Here is a 23,217-nt window from a genome sequence, read left to right as displayed (position 1 = left end):
GTTAGAACAATCCGGTCCAGGGCGAACCAGCTAAGACTACAAAGGATTTCCAGGGGCTGCTACAGTGGGTTCTGGGTCTGAGGTGTAACGGGCTTTTCACCTTGACTGATGATGGTGGAAGCAGGGGCGGGGCCGAGGCGGAGGGAAAAGCACCAAGCTCTGCCTGGTGGAAGTGGCAAGCAGCTGAGTCAGGACGTTTGTACTCCAGTCTTGTTGAGCCCTCTCTTCTGGTGCTGGTATCTTGGGAACAGGCAAGGCCGTTGTGAAGAAACGGTAGAGGGCTGACGCACGAGTAGCACTAATACTTGATGCCGGACAGCACTGAGCTCACCAGCAGGAAGGACTGCACTGGGTCTGCAAGTTCACGCTTCGTCCTGGATGTTAAAACTGAATGTTTCACTAAATGGATCGAGCGGTTTTGACTTGGAATATACTGGTGCAGTATGAATGCAGCTATGTCAGTTTTTCTTTTAGCTGATATGATCAAGGGAAAATATACAGATTCTTTTTTCATTTGTATAATAGAAAAATGTCCCTTCTCCAATCTTTAAAAAAGGTCTTTGCCATGCCTTTTATATATTGAAAATATTGGCCAAATGACTAAAGAAGATTAATCATATAAGTACACTAGAAAAAATTAAGACTGTAATTTTCCATAGAGTGTCGTATGAATTGCCTTATATAAAACGTATAAAATAAGTGATATTTCTTGTGAACTGTAAGAAGCAAAATCCTTGGTTTTGGACTCTGATTTCATATATTTGTTACCACGTCTTGAAGTGACCACTGTTCCGTTTTGTAAAGACTTTTTCACATGTTCAGAAATAAAACAGTACATCTGCCCTGCATGTTAAAAGTCATCTTTAGCTCTAAGCCTGTGCAGCCCAGGAATACAAACGTGGGACCTATAAACATTTGTAGACTATAATAGGAGGTTGGCCGGCAATATTCCAACCATCTCATTTCTAAATCTGAGAAGAATCTGATGGAAGCAGATCACTTGTAATTACGAAGGAGTCGGGTGTGGTTTGCAGTGCCATCTTCATTAAGACACACCTTCACGTCCAGAGAGGTGGCCCCCAGCCTGGAGAGTCACAGAGAAGCACCAGCAAGCGTGTCCCATGGAAGGAACTGAGCAAGAAAAGCAGGAAGGGGCTCAGTACGTTTTAGAGAACATTACTTGTCAGTTTTACTCCATACTTTTTCAGTTAAAATCTTTGAAAAATCAGAAGATTAACAGATTTTAAAATTAGGCTCCAGTTCCAAACTGCCCTTTAGAGTAAAGAGAAAATTGTACCGTTTTTCTACAGTTTTCTAAGTCTTTGCTCTCTCGTGTTACTTATTCTTGCCTCAACTAAGTTGCGACAGTATCTTTGGTACATATGTTCTTAAGACTGATGACGACAGTTATGACCTCCCAAAGCTGCTCCCTTGGTGACCACTAATGGTTTATCTAGTGTCAAACAAGATCTTTGTTTTCTTGATTTTAGATAAATTTGCAGCCCACTGCCTCACCAGTCATGATGTCAGTTGTTTACATTTCAGCAAAATGTTTGTCGTAACTTTCAAATACAGGGGAACTGTAGACAGACGGTGTTTATCACGTTGCAGAGACTGTCAGAAATGGTTGGCCTCAACATAACCGAGTCGAGCTCAGCGTTTACATTTTAATCTGCAGAGTGTCAGGCCTGCTCACCATAGTGGCCAGTTTCAGCCTGAGAAGATGAATAGCACAGAATTTTTACACTAGTTGCCATATATTGCTCTCAATTAGTCTTTCCAAAAAAATGCTGCACAGATGATAGTTGAAGGGTGAGAAGAAGCCGTTCCAGCACTGGAAGTGATAGCATTACCCTTTTGGTTAGCGAGCCTCTTCCAGCATTGAGCATGTGTGGGATGGAACGCATGTGCAGAATGGTTTCCTGTGGTCACGGTCCTCCACAGCATCTCCATGAGGTCAGGGACGTGTGCTGACAGGTACTCAGAGGAGGGGTGCTCAGGAAGGAGAAGGCCTCTGCTTGCTCTCTGATCATGTCAGCTGGTACAGCCAGTGGGAGCCTGTGTGCCCATTTCCGAGAGTCACTCGTTTATTGAGCAGGAGCAAGGGGCAGTGTGTAAATGACTTTAACATTGCTTAAGCTAGCTCTGACCGTGGGTGGGTGCCAAGCCAATGTTGGAACACGTAATTTAGGGGACCGCACCCTCATGGCCTCCTTCCTGGTTCTTTTAATCCCGCCCCTCCGAGGACATCGTCACTTGCGGATCAGAACAGCGTCTGGATCGAGCCCGCGCCTCGTTTCTTTCTGCATTTACGTGCAGTGGTGCTTGTTACAGGTTCCCCTTCGCTCTGCTCATCTATGTCTGCTGTTTTCTTAAAGATGCTTTCCTGTAGAAGACCTAGGGTTAATTCCATCTTGATCCCTTGGAGTATATGGTGAGAGGTCTGGCTCCTGAGGATACTTACTGGACGAAAATGAGTGAGTGATGGATAGATTGATGAATGAAAAGTCAACAATAGCCTGCATATTTGAGAGAGAGTGTGGTCAACAGAGGAAAATAAGTGAGGAGAGAATGATCTGAATGGCGCTCATTCTTATCTAATTTAGATGAGGCTTCAGGTAAATTCGTGATGAGTCCATGTAGCCTGTCTGAGCTCTTCCGTGTACATGCTTGTGCACCCTTCATACAATACCCGTTGCACAAGTTGCAGTGTTTATGTATTCTTGTGCCAGTTGTAACACCTGGGACATAAATGGATTACTAAGGTATAGCTGTGAAGGGTTGACTCCTCTTATCACTTTGATTTAGTAAGTAAGAAAAAGGACTTTTATAGTTTGGTTAACGTACATCAATAAATTTAATTCTAGACCACCTTTCTGATTAAAGCATTCACCAGTACAAGTAGAGCAGTACTTTGTGACACTGCTTTCAGTGACTGTAGAATCCCTACATACTTGTGAATGGAAACTAATTATACCAGACTGGAATGCTAGGCTGTAAATGCCGTCAAGGTGTGGACGTGTCTGGCGTATGTGACTGTTGCATGTAGCCGTAACTGCAGGAGGTGGTTCCTGCCCACTGCGCGGCACCCAGAGCTGGGGAGGTGGGGGCGGGAGTGTGGCCTCACCTGGACCTGTAGGTGACAGTGCAGGGCTTCCACAGCACCTGGACAGATGACGTTTCTGAGTAGGTAGGAGCCCTGCATGTGTGTGCATGGGACATCGCAGCCGAGGTCCTGCATGTGTGTGCATGGGACACCGCAGCCGAGGTCCTGCATGTGTGTGCATGGGACACCGCAGCCGAGGTCCTGCATGTGTGTGCATGGGACACCGCAGCCGAGGTCCTGCATGTGTGTGCATGGGACACCGCAGCCGAGGTCCTGCATGTGTGTGCATGGGACACCGCAGCCGAGGTCCTGCATGTGTGTGCATGGGACACCGCAGCCGAGGTCCTGCATGTGTGTGCATGGGACACCGCAGCCGAGGCCCTGCATGTGTGTGCATGGGACACCGCAGCCGAGGCCCTGCATGTGTGTGCATGGGACACCGCAGCCGAGGCCCTGCATGTGTGTGCATGGGACACCGCAGCCGAGGCCCTGCATGTGTGTGCATGGGACATCGCAGCCTAGGTCCTAGAACTGTGCCGTCTGGGGTTAAGCCTTCTGTGTGGGGTGCGCTTCCCCTGTGCCATGCCACTCATGCACTTTGGTCTTGCATAAGTTTGGGGACAGCAGTCTTCTGATTTATTCCTTTGTAGGCTTGGAGGTCTTTTATTAGTACAGAAATACGCATTTATTAATTCAACAACAGTGCCAGGCACTATTTTAGAAACTAGGATTCTAAAATCACTTTTAAGCTGCAGCTTGTAATATATGAATAGATTTCCCCAATTTATACTGACATCTTCATGTAAATATATTCAGACTGTAGGCGTATATATGGTGTTTAACCCTGTAGAGAAAAATTTAACCTAACAGTTTGACCTGACAGTTTACATTCGAATCTCCCAGTTCTTCCTATCAAGTTGTATTCTTTTTCTTCTTTAATTAAACAACATTCATTTCTCACAGTTCTGACAGCTGGAACAGCCCAGATGAAGGTGCCAGCAGATTCGGTGTCTGGTGAGAACCCTCTCCCTGGTTCATAGATGGCCAACTTCTCGCTGCTGTGTCCTCTCATGGCAGAAGGGGGCTCAAGTTGTATTCTTAAAAAGTGAGGGGAGTGGGTACCATAACTGGATCTGCTGTAATCCGCTGACTGTTAGGCAGTGCCACTCTCAGGCCACCTGAAATATAACTGTATTTTTTGGCAGATTAGAGTAAAAGGCACCTTGTCAGACGTAGGTTCACTTAATCAAAGGCCCATACTGAGACAACAGAATCACGTGTGGGGGTAGCTGATCGCTTATAGTGCTTACCTATGCGTGGCCTCTGAGCTGCAGGGTGCTGGTTAGCGTTTGGAAGCACCGCACGGGGGCATGCAGAGGTCGTCGTTGGACTCGAGCCTCCTCTTCCAGCAGTTTCCGTGTTCAAGCTTTCCTGTGCTTGGTGCTTTGATCCAGCAGACAACGCCTGTGGCGGAGCTCCTGCTGCTGAGTCCAGAGAAGACATAGCAGACCGGTCGCTACAGAGTCCTCAGAGAGTGTGAAGCTACGTGGCAAATACGCAGGAACCCTTACAAGTTCAAATGCAAGAGTGAGAAAAGCAGGCTTTGGTTCCGAGTCCATGGCCACCGGCAGAAGAGTGGCCTTCCCAGAAAACGAGCATCTCTTCTGTTTCTTCCCCTCCTTCACATCTCACCTTGTCCATGGAACCAATAGTATTGAGCTAGTTCATGACAAATGCAATACAATCTGTCCAATTTTCAGTTCTATGTACAAATGCCCAGTTTGACTCGCTGTTCCATTCACCAAAGTTGCATATTAAAAAGTTAGAAAGGTTTGAAGAAGTGTTTTTCACTGGGCGTTGTGAAAAGGCGGCCTGTGAGTGCCCTGTCCCTGTCCTGTGTGAGCCCTGGGTCGTGTGACAGCCACATGCTCCTTTGGCACCTCAACCTTACCTAGAAGGTAGAAAAGCGTTAGATTCTCTTCGTGCGCACGTTCCCCTGCTCGAGTCCTGGCTCTTTTGCAGGCAATGTTGAGCCTGCCCCTGACGAGTTAGTGTCCTTCACGCCTTCTGCAGAACAGGTGATTGTGGAAGGGGCTCTTCTTCCTGCCCTGCTCCCCGCCCCAGGCCAAGCCCGTTGCCTTCCTCGGCAGTGTGACTTTTCTCCAGCAGTCCTGCCTGTCTGTTGGCATCGTCATCGCTGATGCTGCGTCCTCCTCATCATTTCCCAGTTGAAGCACAGTAACCTCCTGCCTGAGTTCCTTGGCTTAGCCCTCTCCAGTCTACCCTCCGTACAGCTCCCAGAGCCTGCCTTCCAAAGCGGAACTCTGGTGTGTCACACTGTGTTTTCCAGCCTTTCAGCGGCCCTTTGTTGACTGAGAATGATTCACACTCTGCATACAAGGGACCCTACAAAATCTGTTCTCTCCACCCCATGGCATCGTCCCTCGACATTTCCCCTCACACAACACAGTCTAATCGTTCAGTGGCTTGTGGCCCCTGAGGGGCCCTGTACCCTCTCACCCCATGACTGGCGGCTCTGAGGCATCAGTTCATCTGCCCACCACATCTACCACGCGCTTCACCTTGATAGAGGGCGGCTTGTCTTCTGAGGCTCATCTCTGCTGCCAGCTCCTTTAGGAAGTGTCCCCCTCCTCGCCCCTGCCCTTCACCTGGCAGGCGAGGCACCTGCTGTGGAAGCCCTCGGTGTCACATACACAGCGTCTTGCCCTGTGTTACACTGATCTGTTTGCAAGTCTTCTCAGTGGAAGGTAAGGTTCTTGAGGGTAGCTCCTAATCACGTGTCTGCTATGTAGCAAGCACCGGGCACGCAGTTGGCAGACAGTAAATGTTGGTCCAAACAAATGGAATGGGTTTTCCAGCTTGTCTTCCAGTCTGTTCCGTGCCTTAAGGCAAGTGAATGCCTAGACAGTCAAGACAGGTGCTTGTCTGAGCCAGCAGCTCACTGTAGGAAAGTGGCCAATTTGGCTGATTTGGTGACGCCTGGAAGGACTAATTTCTGGGAAAGACGTCACAAAGGCAGTCTGTTACGAGGGGACACTGCGGTTATCTTGAAGTGAGGCCGTGCTATCAGAGACTCATGATGTCACTGTGTTTGCTTTCATTTACATATCTCATGTTTCTTGTGTTTTTATCAAGAAGCTGGGAAAGCCTATCTTTTATGTCATTTATTTCTGGAATCCAAAATAGAGACATTATACATCATTAGATATGGTTTTTTGTTATCTTTAAAATGGATTTTTCTAAAGCAACCAACTAGAGTTCCTTGTATATTCTGGGTTTGCTGGATTGATCTAGTAAGCTTGTTCATATATGAATCTAAGACAATGAGTTGTATATGCCGTAAAAATCTAGTAAGATCACAGAGCGCATAACATTTGCCAAACCACCCAAAATGGCCTTTAGATGTTCTGTGGCGCACTGGCCTGATGTAGTGTGTTTAGCCCTGGTAAGGGAATTTTCAATCTTCAGGTTCCTCCCGAGTCCGGAATTCTAAGATTCTTTAATTCTTTTCTGTCTTTTCCTCTTTCTGCTTAGCTGCCTGGACAACGGCCCTTTTCAAAGCTCAGGAGCCTTTCTGTCAAGAACAACATAGGGCCATCTCTGGGCACAGTGCGGCCCAGACGTACAGTGCGGCCGTCCTGCCTAGGACACATCCCAGCACTCAGGGCGTACCCGTCCCACTCACCTCAGATGGTAGGGTTTGGGGGACACCGGTTTTCAGTGTGCTCTGTCCCAGGGGCAGCACGTATTGATGGTCAAGCTCAGGTTCTGGACTCAGACGCACTTGGGCTGGATTCCTTGGTCAGCCTGCGAGTTGCATAATCTTGAGCAGGTGACTTCCCTTCTCTGCACGTTAGTGTCCCCAGGTAACTGGGAGTGGCAGTTGTGTGAACGTCAGGCGTTGTTGTGAGTAGTACAGGAGCCACTGCTTGCGAGCAGCTCCCAGGAGTGTGCCTGGTATGTAGGGTGCACGCTTGGTGAGTGCCAGTGACACTCGTGTGTGCGAAGCACGTGGGGACAGCAGTAACTCGGACATATACAGGCCCTGTCCTTGTAGACCGTGATGAGTGTGGGAGGACGCCACTCCAGTGTGCATTCATGCTGCAGCAGGAAGACTGTATCCAAGGCCGCCCGGGAGCCAGACACGGCCCCTTTGAGGAGGTCACGTCGAAGCTGAGATGCTTATTTAAAATAGGTGTTTCTGAGAGAAATCCTGCTTGCGTGCAGTTCTGAGAGCCACACAGGCCACAGCCTATGTCCCACCCAGAACACTGAGGGTCTTCCATTACGGGTGTCACTTAGCCCTGGGTGAACTGGAAGTGAAATGTGAAGTCCTGAAAAAGCAGGAACCCTCAGGGGTGGGAAGTGACATTCACTTGATGACAGTTTGCTAGATTCTTGGCTGGAGAGGGGGGGCGGTGTGGAGAAGAAGCTGACGGTCAGAGCGTTGGTACAGATGCACAGCCACTTGGCTGGGAAGCCTGTATCCTAGTTTATGAACTGAGGCACCGAGAGCAGAAGTGACCTGCCTGATGTTCTGTGGCTATTGAGTGAAAGCATCGGGATTCAAACCAGGCAGAACTATTGCACAGGCCATGCTCACTTCCAGCGTCCAAACAGCGAGTGAGACACGCTGTGCGCGCAAGGAGCCAGCCCCCAGCCTAGAGGCCGCACCTGCCGGGGCCAGAATTCTAGTCCCGTCTGTCCCAAAGTCAGCAAGGCTGTGTGCTCCTGCCGCCTGATTCCCCGGACAGTGCTCATTTCCACCTGTCTTCGAGTCCCACCTCTCCCTGCAGTCCCTGTTGTTCATACAAAGCCCTGTGCTGCTTGCTGTTCACACGTGAATGTCTTCAGAGGCACAGGCTCTTCTAGGATCTTTGCGTCGCTTTTGCGTACGAGAACTTGACTTTCCCATGTTGGGAGGATGTGGTCCTGTATGCCGTTTCACACTCCGCACTGAAGGCTGTATGTAAGTACAGAGGGTGGTCAGCTTTCTGTCAGGTGCGCTCGAGTGTTCCTTGTAAAGATGTTAGCCTTCCATAACCACGTAAGATTCTGTCATGCTTGGTGCTCCCCACACTTCGTGAAGCCTCAGCGTTCTCTTGGCCTCAGATAAGCAGGCTTGTAAACGTGTGACTTCACCTTTCCACCGGACTTCTCTTATTCTCCCTAGTGGGCGCGTAGCGCAAACAGCTCTAATGTGGGAATTCCCTGGGCAGCGCTAACTCTTCCGTGAACATTTGGCTGTGTTTGCTTTAGCAGAATAAAAAAAGAAAGCACGCATTCTTCAAAAGCCTTTCTTGCTGCTGTGCACGTGAGGAGTTCCTTCTTGCGACATCTCGGTGGAGGGCAGAGGCTCTGCCTGGGTCAGGTGGCGTCTGTGACTAGAGTGCACGCTCATTTCTGCCTCCTTCCTTGCCACCTTTTGTATCAGATGGTCTCCCAAGTACCAGGCGTGGCACGTTTTGGGTCCTGCTTTCTCTGTATGCCTTTCAGCTGCTAGAGAACAGGAGACCGTAGACGAGGGTCCTGGCTGCGGACAATCCACCCAAGAAAACGTTGCCGGTCACTAGCCACGTCCACGCTTTCATTTCTTCTGCACTAAGTGAAGCATGCCCAGTGCTTCCTGGCAGGATCAGGTCTAAAATCAGCAGAGCGTGACTGTCCTCGTGCCCCGTCGCAAGCCTCTGAACCTCGCTGCTGCTTGAGAAGAAATCTTGCGGTAACTCTCCTGTCGGACACAAGCGGAGAAGATGCACGCGAAAGACTTTGAAGCACTGTCTCCTGAAGTGGGGGGCACAGCCTACAGGCCTTTCACTGCCATGCAGGAAGGAGTTCTGAGACGGCCCTGGCCAAGAGAGGGCTGTGGGCCAGATGCGACGGGAGCTGCAGGGAGCCTGCCTCAGGGGCCAGGGCCATATTGCCTGCCTGCCTGCCTCCTCCTCCGTCCTCTTACCCCCTCCCTTTTTCCTTCCCTCCCCCTCCTCACCCAGGGCCTGCTGCCCTCCTGCTGTGCGCAGGGTCCTTCCTATTTCCTGACAGTCCCAAGACCTGCACCACTGGGTAAAAGGACTCCTCATATTTCAGTCCCACAGAACCCACTTAGCTCTCATTTCCCTTTTTATTTACTTGGGATGGTCAAACGTGGCATTCCTTTACTTCTCTGAGTCTGGATTATTTCAAGACTTTTTTTCTCTTGAGTTGCTAGTGAACAGTAATGTAAGAGCTCAGGACCCCTCTGGTGTGAGAAGTTACTTCACCTTGTCTTCCAGTGTTGAGCTGAATGCAGCCTGGAATTCTGGATTTGATCCTGGAACAGAGAAAGGACTCAGTGGGAAGACTAGGGCAAATCCAAATAAAGGCTGTAGTTCGGTTCATAATAGTATAGCTTTAATGTACTTCCTTCGTGTTGCAAATGTCATGATATGTACGGTGTTAACATGAGGGAAAGCTGGAGTAAGGCACACGGGGCCTGTCTACTGTCCTTGAAATTCTTTGACAAATTTAGAATTATTTCAAAACAAATTTTCTTTAAATATTTTAAATAGTATCGAGTCTAAGATTTTACAGAATTGTTTACAGATTTGGGATATTTAGGGATAAGTGTGCCAAAGTCCAGCCTGTTCCTATCGCCACACACACGGTTCTCCCTCAGCTTCCTTTGTACAGGCCCATCGTGGGCTCAGAGTCAGGGAAACCTCGCTGGCTGTAAGAAGTGAGTCGGACACTGACAGCTCCTGCGCCTGGTTTTCTCGTCTGTAGAAGGGGTGCTGACCCTACGTCACAGGGCTGTGGAGAGGCCCCGTCTAAGGTAGCAACCTGGGGCCAACCCCAGGTGCGCCCTTGAAATACACTCTTGGTTAGCCCCCTAGCATGGCCCTTTGAGAAAAGCAAAGTTTGGGTTTCTGTTCCCTCCTTAAAATTCACTCCCCTCCCGCCTCCCTCCTTAAGGACATGACAGGGTCTGGGTCACTACTTCCCATGAAAATAGGCACGCAAACCAGTGAGGAGATCAGCAGCGGTGGCTGGCAGTTGGTCGGGGCTCGTCCCCTCAGGCAGGCCCAGGACTAGGGCCATGTCTGCAGCAGCCACGACCTGCAGCCTCTTCACTGTTTCCAGCTCGCGTGGACCCTACCTTGGCTTCCCAGGCACATGCCTGTTTCTAGGCCTCTTCCTCCTCGTTGTGGACGAATGGGTTTTCTCTCCCTTGAAGAGACGCTCTGATGTTAGAATTCCCAGAAACTACACTGTAATTTTATTCTTGGATTCAGCAATATTTCTCGAATACTATTTTTTGCTAGACCCTGTGTCAACATCATCCCAGCTGTCAGGGACCTCTCAGTCTGCTTTGTGAACAAGTAAGTAGATCGTCAGTGTGACCCGCTTTACAGTGAAATGACAGAAAGATCAGTTAAGCGCTACAACAGGCCTCTCTTCTCCCTGCCACCTTGCTGGAGAAGAGCCTCTGAGCTTCAGGTCCTGCCTAGGGGTCCGTCCCCGTTACTGCTTTTGTCCAGGCCACTCTCTACTGCAAAACATGTTCTCCTTGGTCTCGTGGTCCCGAGTTTCTTTTGCTTACCAACTTGGAAATGCCAGGACACTTAAGATGCAGGAACAGAGGGAAAGGGGGACTGCTGTGGCAAGACTGCTCGAGTGGGCTGTGGGCCCCAGGGTAGCCAGGAAGTGGGGAAGTGGGAGAATATGGGAGTCGCCCGAGGAACCTCGTTTGTACGACCTTGACTTTGGGTCCTTTGTCTTTTACTTTGGTAGCGGTAACTCAGAACACTGTCCACGTTGCACCCACTGCGTCCTGAAGAACTGGCCGAGGGAACCATGTCCTCAGTGCCAACGCTCACTGTAGCACGTGTCTCCCTGCCCTGCACTGACCTGTGTTCAGTCTGTCACCCGAACAGGTGCCAGGCCGGGCCCAGTGCCTGCCAAGGGCAGCCTCGTGAGCTTGCGGGCCAGGGACAGCGCAATAGCTACGGGAGTTCTGCTGGATTGCAGCAGTGGGCTCGCACACTCTGTCATCTGTCTTCAGGGCTTACATGGAAGGACCGGGAGCACGTAGGTCTGGTGTCCTGCTTTTGCCCTTCAGCCCCGCACCAGCCCCTCAGTCTCCTGGCCTCTTCTCACTCAGTCCAAACAGATCCCCACACATGAGTCACCTCCCTCCAGCTCCCAGAGGGCCTTCCAGAAGGTCCAAGCTCCAATTAGCATCACAAAGGAATTGTTCCTCTCACCTGGAGACAGTTTTTCCAGCCTCTCTCAGCCCCACTTACCTTACTATCTTACGCGTTCAAACTGTTGGTTACGATTTTACTCTTTCTGGCACCACATTTCCACAAATGGATAATTTGCTTGTGATTTTCTTAACCCCTGGGCCAGAGTCCTTACAAGTGGGAATGTCTCAAGCTTAAAGGCTGAGCCTACACATTTATGTCGGTTTCGGGCCTAGGAAGAAGGCCTAGAAGGGAGCAAGCACGCAACAGAACGAGGAGTGGCAGCTTATGCTGCTTGCTGCTTCTAAACGCGCAACAGGTCCGTCTTAGGTGCTGCCAGATGCTCAGAACAGTCTCGCTCATCTTGCTAATGAGCGCGCAGCGGCTTTCCCCATCTGCCACCTCCGCCTGAAAGGCTGGAAGGCCCTCCTCCCTATCACAGAGAGCATAATCAGTGTCTGTCGAGAAGTCCAGTACAAAGGCCAGAAGCCTGCGGGCCACCAGACATCAACAGCTGCCTCGCCTTTCATTGGGAAACATGATAGCAGTTACTCTCGTTATTTCATAACTGAATGGCTTCCCAGGCCATGTAAGTCACATGGAAGCTGTCGGGTTTTGCTGGCTCGTAGCTACGCTGAACTGGGGTATTAGAACGGTGCTGCTAATCCTTTTAGTCAGCTGTCAGTCCCACAGGACTCTGGAGAGGGAGAGGGCAGAGGAAGGCCGAGCTGTTAAGGTGGTCTGCCAGGTACGCAGGTAAAGCCACACACCTGATCCCAGGGTACTTCCTCCTCACTCAGAGACGGGCTGTAAAGCTCTTCATGGAACTTCCGGTCTCACATGCCTGGACGCAGAGCTTTTGGGGAAGGGCCAGAGGAGAAAGGGAAGCTCACCTTTCTAGCGGAGGATGTTCCGTCATGGGACACACTTCGCTGGGTGCCATGGCGTTGCGTCTTGTGCCCTAATCGAGAACGCAGACACAGGAGCGTTTCGGCTTTCCAGTCTAGGACGCGAACACGCACAACTCTGGGATGATGCCACAGGTGATGAGGGCCTCGGGGAAATGCGGAGAAGTTCAGAGCCCTTCGAGTGTAGCTGAGGGGGTCAGGAAAGGCTTCATGAACCAAGCGACATTCGATCTTGGTCTTAAAGGACTGAAAGGTGGCATTTGAAATTACAAGTCGAGAAGGTGGCGGTTGGGATGGGAAGAATAATTATGGGTGAAGTAGTTTTAGCAAACTTGCTTTTTCCTTGGACACTGACGGGGATAGATGAGACGGTGTGTTTGAGGGTCATCGAGACTCACTGTGGCATTCAGACGTCCAAGAATAGAGAGCAGCGTATGGAAAGTTCCAGGTGATTGGCCCCAGAAGTTAGAGAAGAGGTGGACCTGGGAGGCCCTGGGCTGCCTGTCGTCTTCCTGGATTATCGAGTGAAAGGGATTTCCATTTTTGTTTGCATGTGGAGCTGCGACTGCCACACACTTGAGAATGTGGTTTAGCTTTGACCTCTGGAGGGCTCCTCATGAGTCCCCTCGTCCCCTGCGGTGAAGAAGCCATGGGATAGCGTGTCTGCCTTTAGTACAGAGAGGAGAATGGGGTCCGGCGGGAGGTGTGTCTCCTTGTTCCACTCACATGTCTGTCATGTTCATCTGTCATACCTCACAGGACACTGTCGCTGTGACAGAAATCATTTCCTTTGTTCATCCTTCTGTCCAGTCACTCATCAGGCTGGTATTTATCTTCCCCGTTCTGTGCTGGGACCAGGGCTGCAAACAGGGCAGAAAAGAGGGGTGATTGAGGAGAAGCTGGGGGTCACTGAACACTGTCTGCACCTGTGAGGAGCGCTCCCAGGGCTGGCAGCTGATGGCATCTCTAATCCAGGGGAGGTGACCCTTGAGGGTTGGCTGCAGACAAGGCACCCTCTGCTGACCCGTGAGTCACCATTGTTCTCAGACAGCACCGTTCCTTTTGTTCGGGGTACTTCTCATCATTGCAATCACTTTACTTAGAGTTCTTGGAGTAGTGTTGGTCTCCTCCACTAACTTTTAAGCTACGTGGGGGACAGCAGTCAGTCTTCTGTGCTCACCACTTGTCACCTGCCGTTCCTAGGAAGCGTTTCACAAGCATCTGTAGGATAATTGAACCCACAGGATGTGTCACGCTACAACTAAATACTTCATTTGATTATAATTCTATGCCTGGGAAACTGAGCTAATTTCTGTTTGTATTTTTGTCTAGAATGTGGCAGATCAGATTGCATTTCAAGTTGCTGGTGGGTTGACGGCCCTTGAACACATCCTGCAAGTGGTGGTCCCAGCTACAAATGTGAACACAATTTCACGAATTCCTCCTAAGTAAGTACAGTTTTTTGATGTCTTTCACTTTTCATCTATGAGTCTTCTGCCCTATGGTTTCCATATGGGAGAGCATAGGAAACTGTATGTGTACTCAGGCTTGAAGAGCAAAAGCTCACACTCCCCATTCGAGAGAAAAACAGACGTACTCGACTTCACTTCCAAAACTGAAGTGGAGCCTCAGAAGCCTTACAGGGCAATCTTTCTTGTCCGTGACCTTCTGTGACCCTCCGTCAAGAAGGGCTGATAAGCTCCTGTGCAGTTCTGACAGCTTACAGACATTGAGCAGAAATGAAGAGCAGTAAGAGAAAGCTAACTCTTTGTGTTACGTGTAGAGAAGACATGAGTAAGTACAGTAGCCGAGGCCTGAGCTGTGAGATGTGGAGTCCCTGACACACAGGAGCAGTCGGAGGCCAAGACGGCCAGTCTGGGGTGCCAGCCAAGGTGCCAGGAAGTGACATGTGGCTCGGTCCTCACTGCAGATTGCTCTTTGTCCCGGGTGCCCCACACAGCCCGTGACCTGGGAGTACTTCCTGTTCCCCTACGTCGCCCTTGGTCCCTGGCCATCTGGGGCGCAGCAGCAGACAGAATTGCTTCAGCAGTATTGTGCTCCTGCGTTGTGACATGCAGGATTGCCACACATTGTGCGGGGACTCTTATTTCTAGGGTTAAATGAGAGGTGTTGGTAAACGTTTATGTATACCACCGAGAACGCTTTTAAATATTATGGTTAGCCCAACAAAATCAGTGATTCACTTGTCCACGAGATACAACAGAAAAAAATTCCAAGCGTCTGTTACCTTTTTCCTGAGAGACATTTTGGTAAAGTTGAAAAAGCACCAGCTTTGGAGCCAGACAGACCCGGGTTCTAGCTTTATCTCTGCTGGTTACTAGTGGGAGAATTTGGGTGAGTGCCGTAATACCATGGTGTGTTTCCTCGTCTGCATACAGGGGCAGTCGTATTTGCCAGACGGTACAGCTTGGGGGTCAGTTGAAATACTGGAAGAGTTCTTTGTAAACTTCAAATCATTATGTAGGCGTTAGGGGACCATTTAAAAACAGCAGCCATTCCTGGTGGCAGAGATAACGGTGAGAGTTGGCACTCACTGGCGTTCCACATCACCAGCCCCCTCTCAGGCCGCAGTGGACGTTCAAAGAAGCATCAGGCCTCGTGGGCCATCAGAAGCGATTCTGTCCTTGAGTCTTCCCCAGGCTACATTTGACCTCTCGGGAGGTCTTGACAGACGCTCGGGGACAAGGGCCCATAAGGGTGACTCCCCAAGCTACCATAGGCCGTATCATTGGAGAGCGGCCAGCCCTGGTCTTTCCATCAGCCTTGCCTGTCTCCCATCACTGTCCCTCTGGACACAGTTTTTTATGGAGGAGGAGTCTGGTCAACATGAAGGTTGAGTGCAAAACATACAGGCTCTGGAGTCAGATCTGAGCCTGAGTTTCTGCTTTCACTGGGCAGCTGTAGGAGCTGGGCCTTAACACGTACCTTCAGTAGCAGACGCTCAGTTCAGTGGTGGTGCTGCCATGAGGGCTGGGCCTGTGGACTGCTGCGAGGGTGAAAAGCACCCGTGTTTACCTGTCCCGCACAGAGTCGGCGCTGTGTTAGTACTTGTAGTTTTGTTGTCCTTGCTACCGTTTTGATCCCACGTAATCCTGCTTAGTTACCGACCTTGAAATCCCTGAGTCTGTGTCACTCTGGCTTCCAAGAAGCTATAGTCTATTAATTTTAGTTGGACATTTCTTTTTTGCACCTTGAGGTCAAACTGTGTCCTAGTAAATTTGAGCCCGATCTGTCATGATCCTTTTTGGATCCCTATATGGGCTTTAATTTAATTTCTTTTCTTAAACTTGATGCCAGCCCTAAAGTTGATCTATAGAACATGTGTGTCTTCATGCAGCTGACTGGAAAATCGTAACATGTTAGAGAATACTGCAGGGTAGCACTTTTTTCCCGTGCTGTCTTAGAAGCTCTCCATTTGTTGTACCATTAGCTTCATGACCGACTGGCCCTGTTTGGGATCCGTGCCCGTGGCAGATGCGCTATTTGTAAACCACAGGGCATCCCGATAAATACCGTTGGAATGTGGGAGTGAGCTGTTTTCCCGAGAGAAGACAGTGGAGCGGTGTGAGAACACGCCACCTTGGCTATGTGTCCGCACGTCAGGACCTCCCTCCTCGGCCACACAGGCACCCTGCTGTGGCTGCTCTGCTAGCTGGCTCAGCAGGGTTTGCATCCCGTCTCTATGTGTCTATGCATTTTTATGTCCCGTCCCGGAAATTGCTCAGAAGACCCCAGGCAATACGGGAGCTGCTCTCCTGGCCGCAGAGCACACTAGTGCGGATGTCGCCCCTTTAATGTATGGATTAGAACAGACCCCTCCCCGGCGGTGGCTTCTGTACAGTCTGTCTATTCTCATCCCACAAGTTAAGCAAGGTGCTTTTCTGCTTCTTTATGGTATGTGCACTTACCTGCCTTTAGTAAGTGAGTCTTACCAGGCAAAACAACACTTACTCAGTCAGATAACAAAAGAAAGAAATCCAGAGTGATGTGAGGTGGAGCTCTGCTTACGAGGCAGGGCATTTACAACCAGACGTCAGAATGTGCTCTCCAGAGTGGCTTCCTGTGGCTTCTCCCTGTGAGAGCTCTGCGTTTACTCCACCCTTGGAGGTGCTGAGGCGTCACAGCCTAACAGTCACCACCTGTATCCTTGGGCCAGTCACTGTGCCGGAGGCCTGGCAGGTGTCACCCTGTTTACCCTCACAGTCATCAGCAGCCACCAGAACAAGGGCGGGGACAACCTGAGGGGCCGGGATGTCCCTCTGGAAAGCATTCAGTCCTCCCAGCAGGCAGCGCGCTTGGCCGGACCTGCTGATGCTGTGTCCGTAAGGTCTTCTGTTCCCTTCTCTTGGTCCCGTGGTCCTCCCAGGCTCGAGCTGATGCAACTCGTCTTCCCGGGAGCAGGGGATCTCCCACTGGCTTCTAGAAGCAGGCAGGCAGACGGTCCAGGGCTTCCAGTTCTGCTGCCCAGGGAGACTGTCTCCCCTTCTTGGGGTCAGAGGTGTGCGTGCGTGGCCGTGGGAACGAGCGGCCCCATCTGGGAGCCATTCAGAATAGACCTGTCCTTGGGGGAACTTTCAGTATGGAAATCAGGTAGATCACAGTCTAAGTGTCACCTTTGTGCAGGAACCAGCCCAGCAGCAGACATGAGCTGTTCATGGAAGGGGCGTGTTGCTACTCGTCCCCTGTCTGCAAACTCAGCTGCCTGATGGCCTGTCCCATGCTCTCGCCTCTGAGCTCCTGCTGTGTCCTCTGGGCTCCTCTCCTCTTGTCCTTGCCTTTCTGCTGCTAATCCCTTGTCACCCCAACTTCCTGCCCTGTGGCGCTTTCATCTCCCTTGGCTGATCTTATGCACCTCAAGTTCACCTCAGCTCCTTTCCTATTTGTTGTGTCCTCTTCTCTCCTGAGTGACATGAGAACGACACGTTGTGGGCATTGCGCCCAAGCCTCTTTAAGCAACTGTATTTAAGCCGTGGGACGCGTCCCTCATGGTCATAACTGGGGTTAGACCAACAGTGGACGTTTGACTCACGAACAGCCAGCAGCATCGGATTTAGAACACAGCCCAGAAAGTTAAAGTGAGCCAGTCAAGTTTCTCTGGCGGGAATTTGCAACTGGGAAATTGTAAACCTCTGACTCATTTTTGTTCTTGTGTGTTTGAGTTTTAAAAATCGGGTAGAGTAACTTCTGGGCTGGCCGTGACAGGGCTGTGTTTATTCCAGGCTTCACAGGATTAGCCAAGGCCACTTGGGAAAAGGGGAGACCGGGCTGGCTGCTTTGTGACAGCGGAGGGGGCTAGAACTGAGCCGTCCCGTCCACAGAGCTGGCATTGTCCCTGCCCTCCTGAGGTCCAATAGCTCATTTGTTCCTGGATTCATGCGAACGTTCCCAGTAGCCTTTCAATAAATGCCTCTTTTGACTTGAATAGTTTGAGTGAATTCTGTCTCTTTCAGCCAGAAGAGCCTGATACTTTCAGTGCAAATATTAAAGATTGTTAGAACTCCAGAGTGGTTGAAAATATTTGACTGTGTTATAGAGCCTATCTTGTGGAGTCATACTAGTTTTTCTAAATTCTTTCATATGATGAAGGAAAGAAAGAATGAATGAATGAATGAATGCCCGCAGTTTAAAGCAGAAACGGGAAGCATGCTCTAGCAGTTCTCCAGGGCGCCATTCTTTAGGAACATGACCGATTTCTACAAGCTGGGCCTGGCCAAATTTCCCCTTTGCTCCTGACGCCAGCATGGAGAATGTGTGTAGAGCTGTGTGCACTGAACTTGCTGTGCCTGTGGGTCTGAGCTGGGGACACTCAGGCAAATGCTACATCAGGGATGCAGGGGTGCGTTCTGTGCTGCTCTGTGGGCAGGACTCTCAGCAGCCCTGCTCATCTTGTCTGCAGCCAGCCCTCAAGGGTCACCTCCCCTGGTGGCCCGTGGGTTTCAGACTGAGGTCCTCACCATGAACTCTACAACTGGCCTCAGTTTGAGTCCCGTGGCTTCATCTTACCTTTACAAACAGGGAGGTGTATTTCCTTAGACTCCACTCTTTCAGGCTTGACCACGGTGACCCTGGCTCAACTTTTTAATAAAAAGGAAGCTTGTTCCAGAGGAACTTGATTATTTCACCAGCTCTTTTCTGAAGTTAGGCACTAGAATAGTTACCTGTTTTGATGATGACATTAAGATGTTTAGAATGTGAGAAGATTTGCAAAAGCAGTTACCCCCCGCCCAAATCCTGGCAGCAGGACGCAGCTCAGAGCCTTAGTCCTGCCCACTTCCTCATACAGTAAAGATAAAGAACCGAATAATAGACCTTTATTATGATTTAACAGCACAGCTTCAACTGCTAGGAGAAGGTACAGCATTTAGAGAAGACAAGTGACCCTTTGTTAAGTCATTTTACAGTATTTAATGGGGAGACCAGCATGGCTTGCATCATTCCGGGCAGCTTTGTCTGGAATTGCAGTTTGGCTCCTTTGGGAAGCCACGCGATGTCCCCGCGGTCTTAAGCAGCTGTCCCAGAGCAGGACAGGTGCTGGTACGGGACACAAGTTCCCCAGCGTTGCACCATTTCACTCAATAAAAAGGGCAAACGTGCTTTCTCGATGCCGTTGTGACTTGACCAGAATTGCACTGGCAGATGCTGGATTCATGTTTTCTGAGAAAATGAGCAGTTCTGAAACTTTTTTCTTAGCCTGGTCTACATTCACGCCCTTGCTTCTCGTGGAGAAAGCTGTCCAGTAATACATTTGGGTTGTCTGTGTGCTTAGGGAAGCCTTTCCTTGGACTGTCTTTCTTAAATCGCTCCTCTGATCTGAGGCTCTGCCTTGCTTGTCATTTCCTTTACACTGAGGCCTTCTCCCGGGAGTTATTTCATCAAGCCAGCTGTTGGGTCAGAGGTCAGGTTATTGCCTTACTGAAAACCCAAATCCATATAGAAATTCTGTGCATTGACGTTCGAGTTCATGTAAATATAGATCACTCTCACTTTTCAGATGGGTGCATCCCAGCGAGGATGGTTCCAAAGCTCGTTTCTATTAAGTGAGTGCAATTTTCTTATTAATTTCCTTTCTAAAATCAGCAGTGGATTTCCATGGGGAGGGTGTCAGTTCATTACACAATTAATGTGGAGCTTGCGGCCGCGTCCCCTGGTGTCCCAGACATTGTGACATAGCAACCCTCCCCAAAATACTCTGCAGCACTTTTAGATTTGTGATGTAGCACTTCCCTAACTTTGTAACCTTTCTTTGCCTGTCACCTTTTGTGACTTGGATTCTTGAGACACACCTACCATGTTTCCCCGAAAATAAGACCTAGCCGGACAATCAGCGTCTTTTGGAGCAAAAATTAATACAAGACCCAGTATTGTATTACCCGCTATTATATTACATTATATTATATTATAAGACCCGGTATTATATTATATTATACTCAGTATTATATTATACCGGGGCCTTTATTATAGTAAAATAAGATTGGGTCTTATATTAATTTTTACTCCAAAAGACGCATTAGAACTGATTGTCTGGCTAGGTCTTATTTTCGGGAAAGCAGGGCACATAGGATGAAGATTATAGTGTTATATTCTACACGTACGTACCACAGCCTCATGTATAATGTATCGTAGGTTAACATTTAGTTCTGTAAATCTATTGACTGTCCCATTTGGTTAGTTCTAGAACTCAATCCAGAAGTATCTGTATTTTCTTTTGTCATTTTTCTTTTTTCAATTTTATTAAATTGATTGGGATAACACTGGTTAAAAAAAAATTATATACGTTTCAAGTACATTTCTATAATACATCATCTTTGTATCGCATTGTGTGCTCACCACCCAGAGTCAGTTTTCCTTCCATCACCTTATATTTAACCCCCTTTACCTTCTTCTCCTCCATCCTTCCCCCTTTCCCTCTGGTCACTACCATCCTGCTGTGTCTATGAGTGTTTGTCTTGCTTGTTCGTTTGTTGCTTTCTGTTTTCTTTAGGAGTGAAATCCTATGGGTCTTGGCTTTTCCCACCTGAGTTATTTCACTTAGCATGATACCCTCAAGAAATAGCTGTATTTAGAATTAGAAAAAAAGGAATATAACACACTAATGGATTGATCTCAGCTGGGATTTACGAGAAGCGTCAGTGGTTTAGAGTTCAAATACCAACTGCCAGAATTTGTTGAGACCTGTTGCTGAAAACTTTACAGAGCTGTGTTAATTTTCATGTGGAAATGGGGAAATGATTCCTATTTCAAAGGGTTGTTGTGAAGATAAAGTGCCCAGATGTGTGAAGGGCGCTGTGAGTTGTCATGCTGTGGCATGTGACACCAGTGGCATTTGGGGCGGGATTGTCCTGACACTGCAAGGTATGTAACATCTTTTGACCCACTGAACACCCATGAAATCTCTGCCCCCTGTCGTTGTGACAGCCAAATATGTCAGTACATATTTCCACATGTCCCCTAGCAGGCTGGTACAGCCCTTACTGGGGACTCTGTACCGGACGGTAGAGGTGTGGCGATGATAACACATCATCCATGCCCTCAGGGGCTCACTTAGGAGGTGAGCTAATCAGGGAGAGAAGTAATTCAGTGCACTGTGCCAAGTCTCACTCCAGAAGTGTGCACCACGCGGAGACAGAGCGATTAGCCACCAGAGGAGGACGCGGAGTCCCTCCTGGAGGGTGTCACGTCTGAACTGGGTTGTGAAGAACAGCAAGTCCTCTCTTAACACGGTCAGTCGGGTCTTTAGCTTTCAGCCAAACGACGTAAAATGAAACCAGTTCTCCCACTGGTTATGAATATAAACAAGAGTTCCTACAGCTTCTCATCAATGTCACAATGAAACGATGATCTGCGAGGACCTGCTGGACAGACTCATGTTGCCAGGTGAGCAAACCCGTCTTCCTGGGCAGCGAGTGCAGCGCGTCAGACCATGGAGGCCGCAGGCAGTAGGAGATGCCTGGGCACCTGCGAGCAGTTGGTACCCTTAGAACACACGTGTTCTGATAAGAAGCAGCAGTATTAGAGCAGTGTCAGAACAGGACCAAAAACAGGTCGGTGTGAGTGCATTGGGAAACATGCCTGCGTCAGGGGACAGGAACAGATGCTTATTCGTTCCTCACGTTTCGGGGAGAAGCATTCCCATCCAAGTCATTCACACGTCTTTCTCTTACTGCTCCCGCTATTGTAACGTATGCCCTGTTGCCCAGTGTGTTTTAACCAAGCACAAAGAGGAATTACGTCACTGAACACACTGTTATTGCTGTGTACTTAGACTTTGCTTAGAGTTGTGGGTGGAGGAGAGTGGGAGAGAAAGCCTTTGCAAAGGAGTTGTCCTGAACCCCTGCAGATTGTGTGGCATGATCAGAGAGACAAGAGGAGCACAACTGATTTATAAACCCATTACACTTATTTAACAGTCGTCGGCATATCCTCACCGATTGGTCACATTATGTAAATGAAGAAACTAAGGTTCAAATGATTGATCATCAGTCCTCAGATTGGCAGCTGGGACCAAGCGTCCTCTGCTGGTTTTCTCCCTTCTCGGGCTTATTCCTGTGTGGTACCGTCAGAGAGGTACTGCCAGGCTGCAGGCATTTGTTAAATGTCTTCTGTGCCCAAGTGCGTGTGATTTTGCTTCCAGAAAGCTTACATATGATTGGAAAAATAAGACTAGTCAGTAAGTTATTCTACACGACACACCGAACATGTAGCTCATTGAAGGTCTAAGCAGCAAGTGCTATTTCCTGCCAAGTTTGAGTCCGTGAGGCTCCTTGGTGGATCTCGTACAAAGCTGGTATTTACAGGTTAGTGATGGCTGTACTTTTGTTTCTGATGAGAGCATTTAACTTTGACTATTTTAATAAAAATGAAATATCATTTCATTAATATCATATAAAAATTACTGTCATCGTTCCTATAACTTGCTGGGGTTTTATTGCTATTGTTGTTATTTTGCTTGTTGCATTTTTTTCCTTTGGTGGAGGAGGTGTTGTTTGGTTGATTGGTTTGGGGTTTTTAGTTTAGTTTTTTTGTACCGGTTTATTGGTGTGATTGTAGAATCATTTGTGGAATCATTTCTCCTCCGGAACAGGCTAAGGGCCAAAGAGGGATAAGAGGAACTGATGTAACAGAAATTGGGAAAGATGAACCCAAATGACTTGCAACTACTTGTGCACATGAGACAGTGTTCAGGGAGGATCTGGCAGTGAAGTGTGAAAAAGAACCACAGCGTTTCCATGTTATCTTAAACACCCTTTCCGGAACCTAAACCCGGCCTACGGAGGACATGTGTCACAGGGTTTACTTCCCATCAGTAACAGATGTGGAATTACAGACTTGGGCACCATGTGCCACCTCATGTGTTCATTATGTCACAGTCCCCCCATGCCCCCACCCCCACCCCGTAAACGCTGATAATATGGCATTTGCCAGTGTGTGTGAAATCCATCATTCATAAACAATTCCTTATTTCCAGGCAGGATTATTTAATGTAATTCTAAATATCTACTTTTAGATCGAGATTTACTAAAAGCAAGTAACTTTCCCCTAGACAATAAAAGTGAAAAATCGGTTTTGCAAGCTAATTTGCCATAGTGATTGATAAATAGCCTTCTCCATTTGACGTATTGCAGCATTTTGTTTCTGTCTCAAAAGACTGCACAGAGATGGTTACAGTTGACAGCTGTTGTCCCACTAATAAGATTAAAGTAAAGAAATTAGTAGTGTCGACTTTAATCTGCTGTCTACCACTGCAGACCACCTGGGGTCTCCTCCAGAGCCAACACGTTTAATTGTGAATTGACAGTTACATAACCAGATCCTACTTAAGACCGTTTCCACAGACTTGCTAATCATAGCTGTTGTGTCATCAGACAAAACAGAGCTTAACGCTAGAGCTTAAAAGTGGTGTTTTAATTTGATGCTCCCTACATTTAAAGATATATTATTA

At 48.8% G+C, this 23,217-nt stretch overlaps 1 protein-coding gene across 35 annotated transcripts in view; it reads left to right on the top strand.

Annotated features, from left to right (window-relative positions):
- SCAPER (S-phase cyclin A associated protein in the ER) overlaps positions 1-23,217 on the top strand; it is a 221,071-nt gene that overhangs the window by 128,764 nt on the left and 69,090 nt on the right. For all 35 annotated transcript variants that reach the window (XM_074318185.1, XM_074318193.1, XM_074318192.1 and 32 more), the window contains one exon: positions 13,590-13,705. In XM_074318185.1, the coding sequence (XP_074174286.1) occupies positions 13,590-13,705 (116 nt within the window). The remainder of the gene's footprint in view (positions 1-13,589; positions 13,706-23,217) is intronic.

Source organism: Rhinolophus sinicus, linkage group LG13 (assembly GCF_036562045.2).
Source record: "Rhinolophus sinicus isolate RSC01 linkage group LG13, ASM3656204v1, whole genome shotgun sequence".
Taxonomy (NCBI): domain Eukaryota; kingdom Metazoa; phylum Chordata; class Mammalia; order Chiroptera; family Rhinolophidae; genus Rhinolophus; species Rhinolophus sinicus.
Note: the sequence above shows the minus strand (reverse complement) of the source record. Positions and strands in the feature narration are given on the sequence as shown.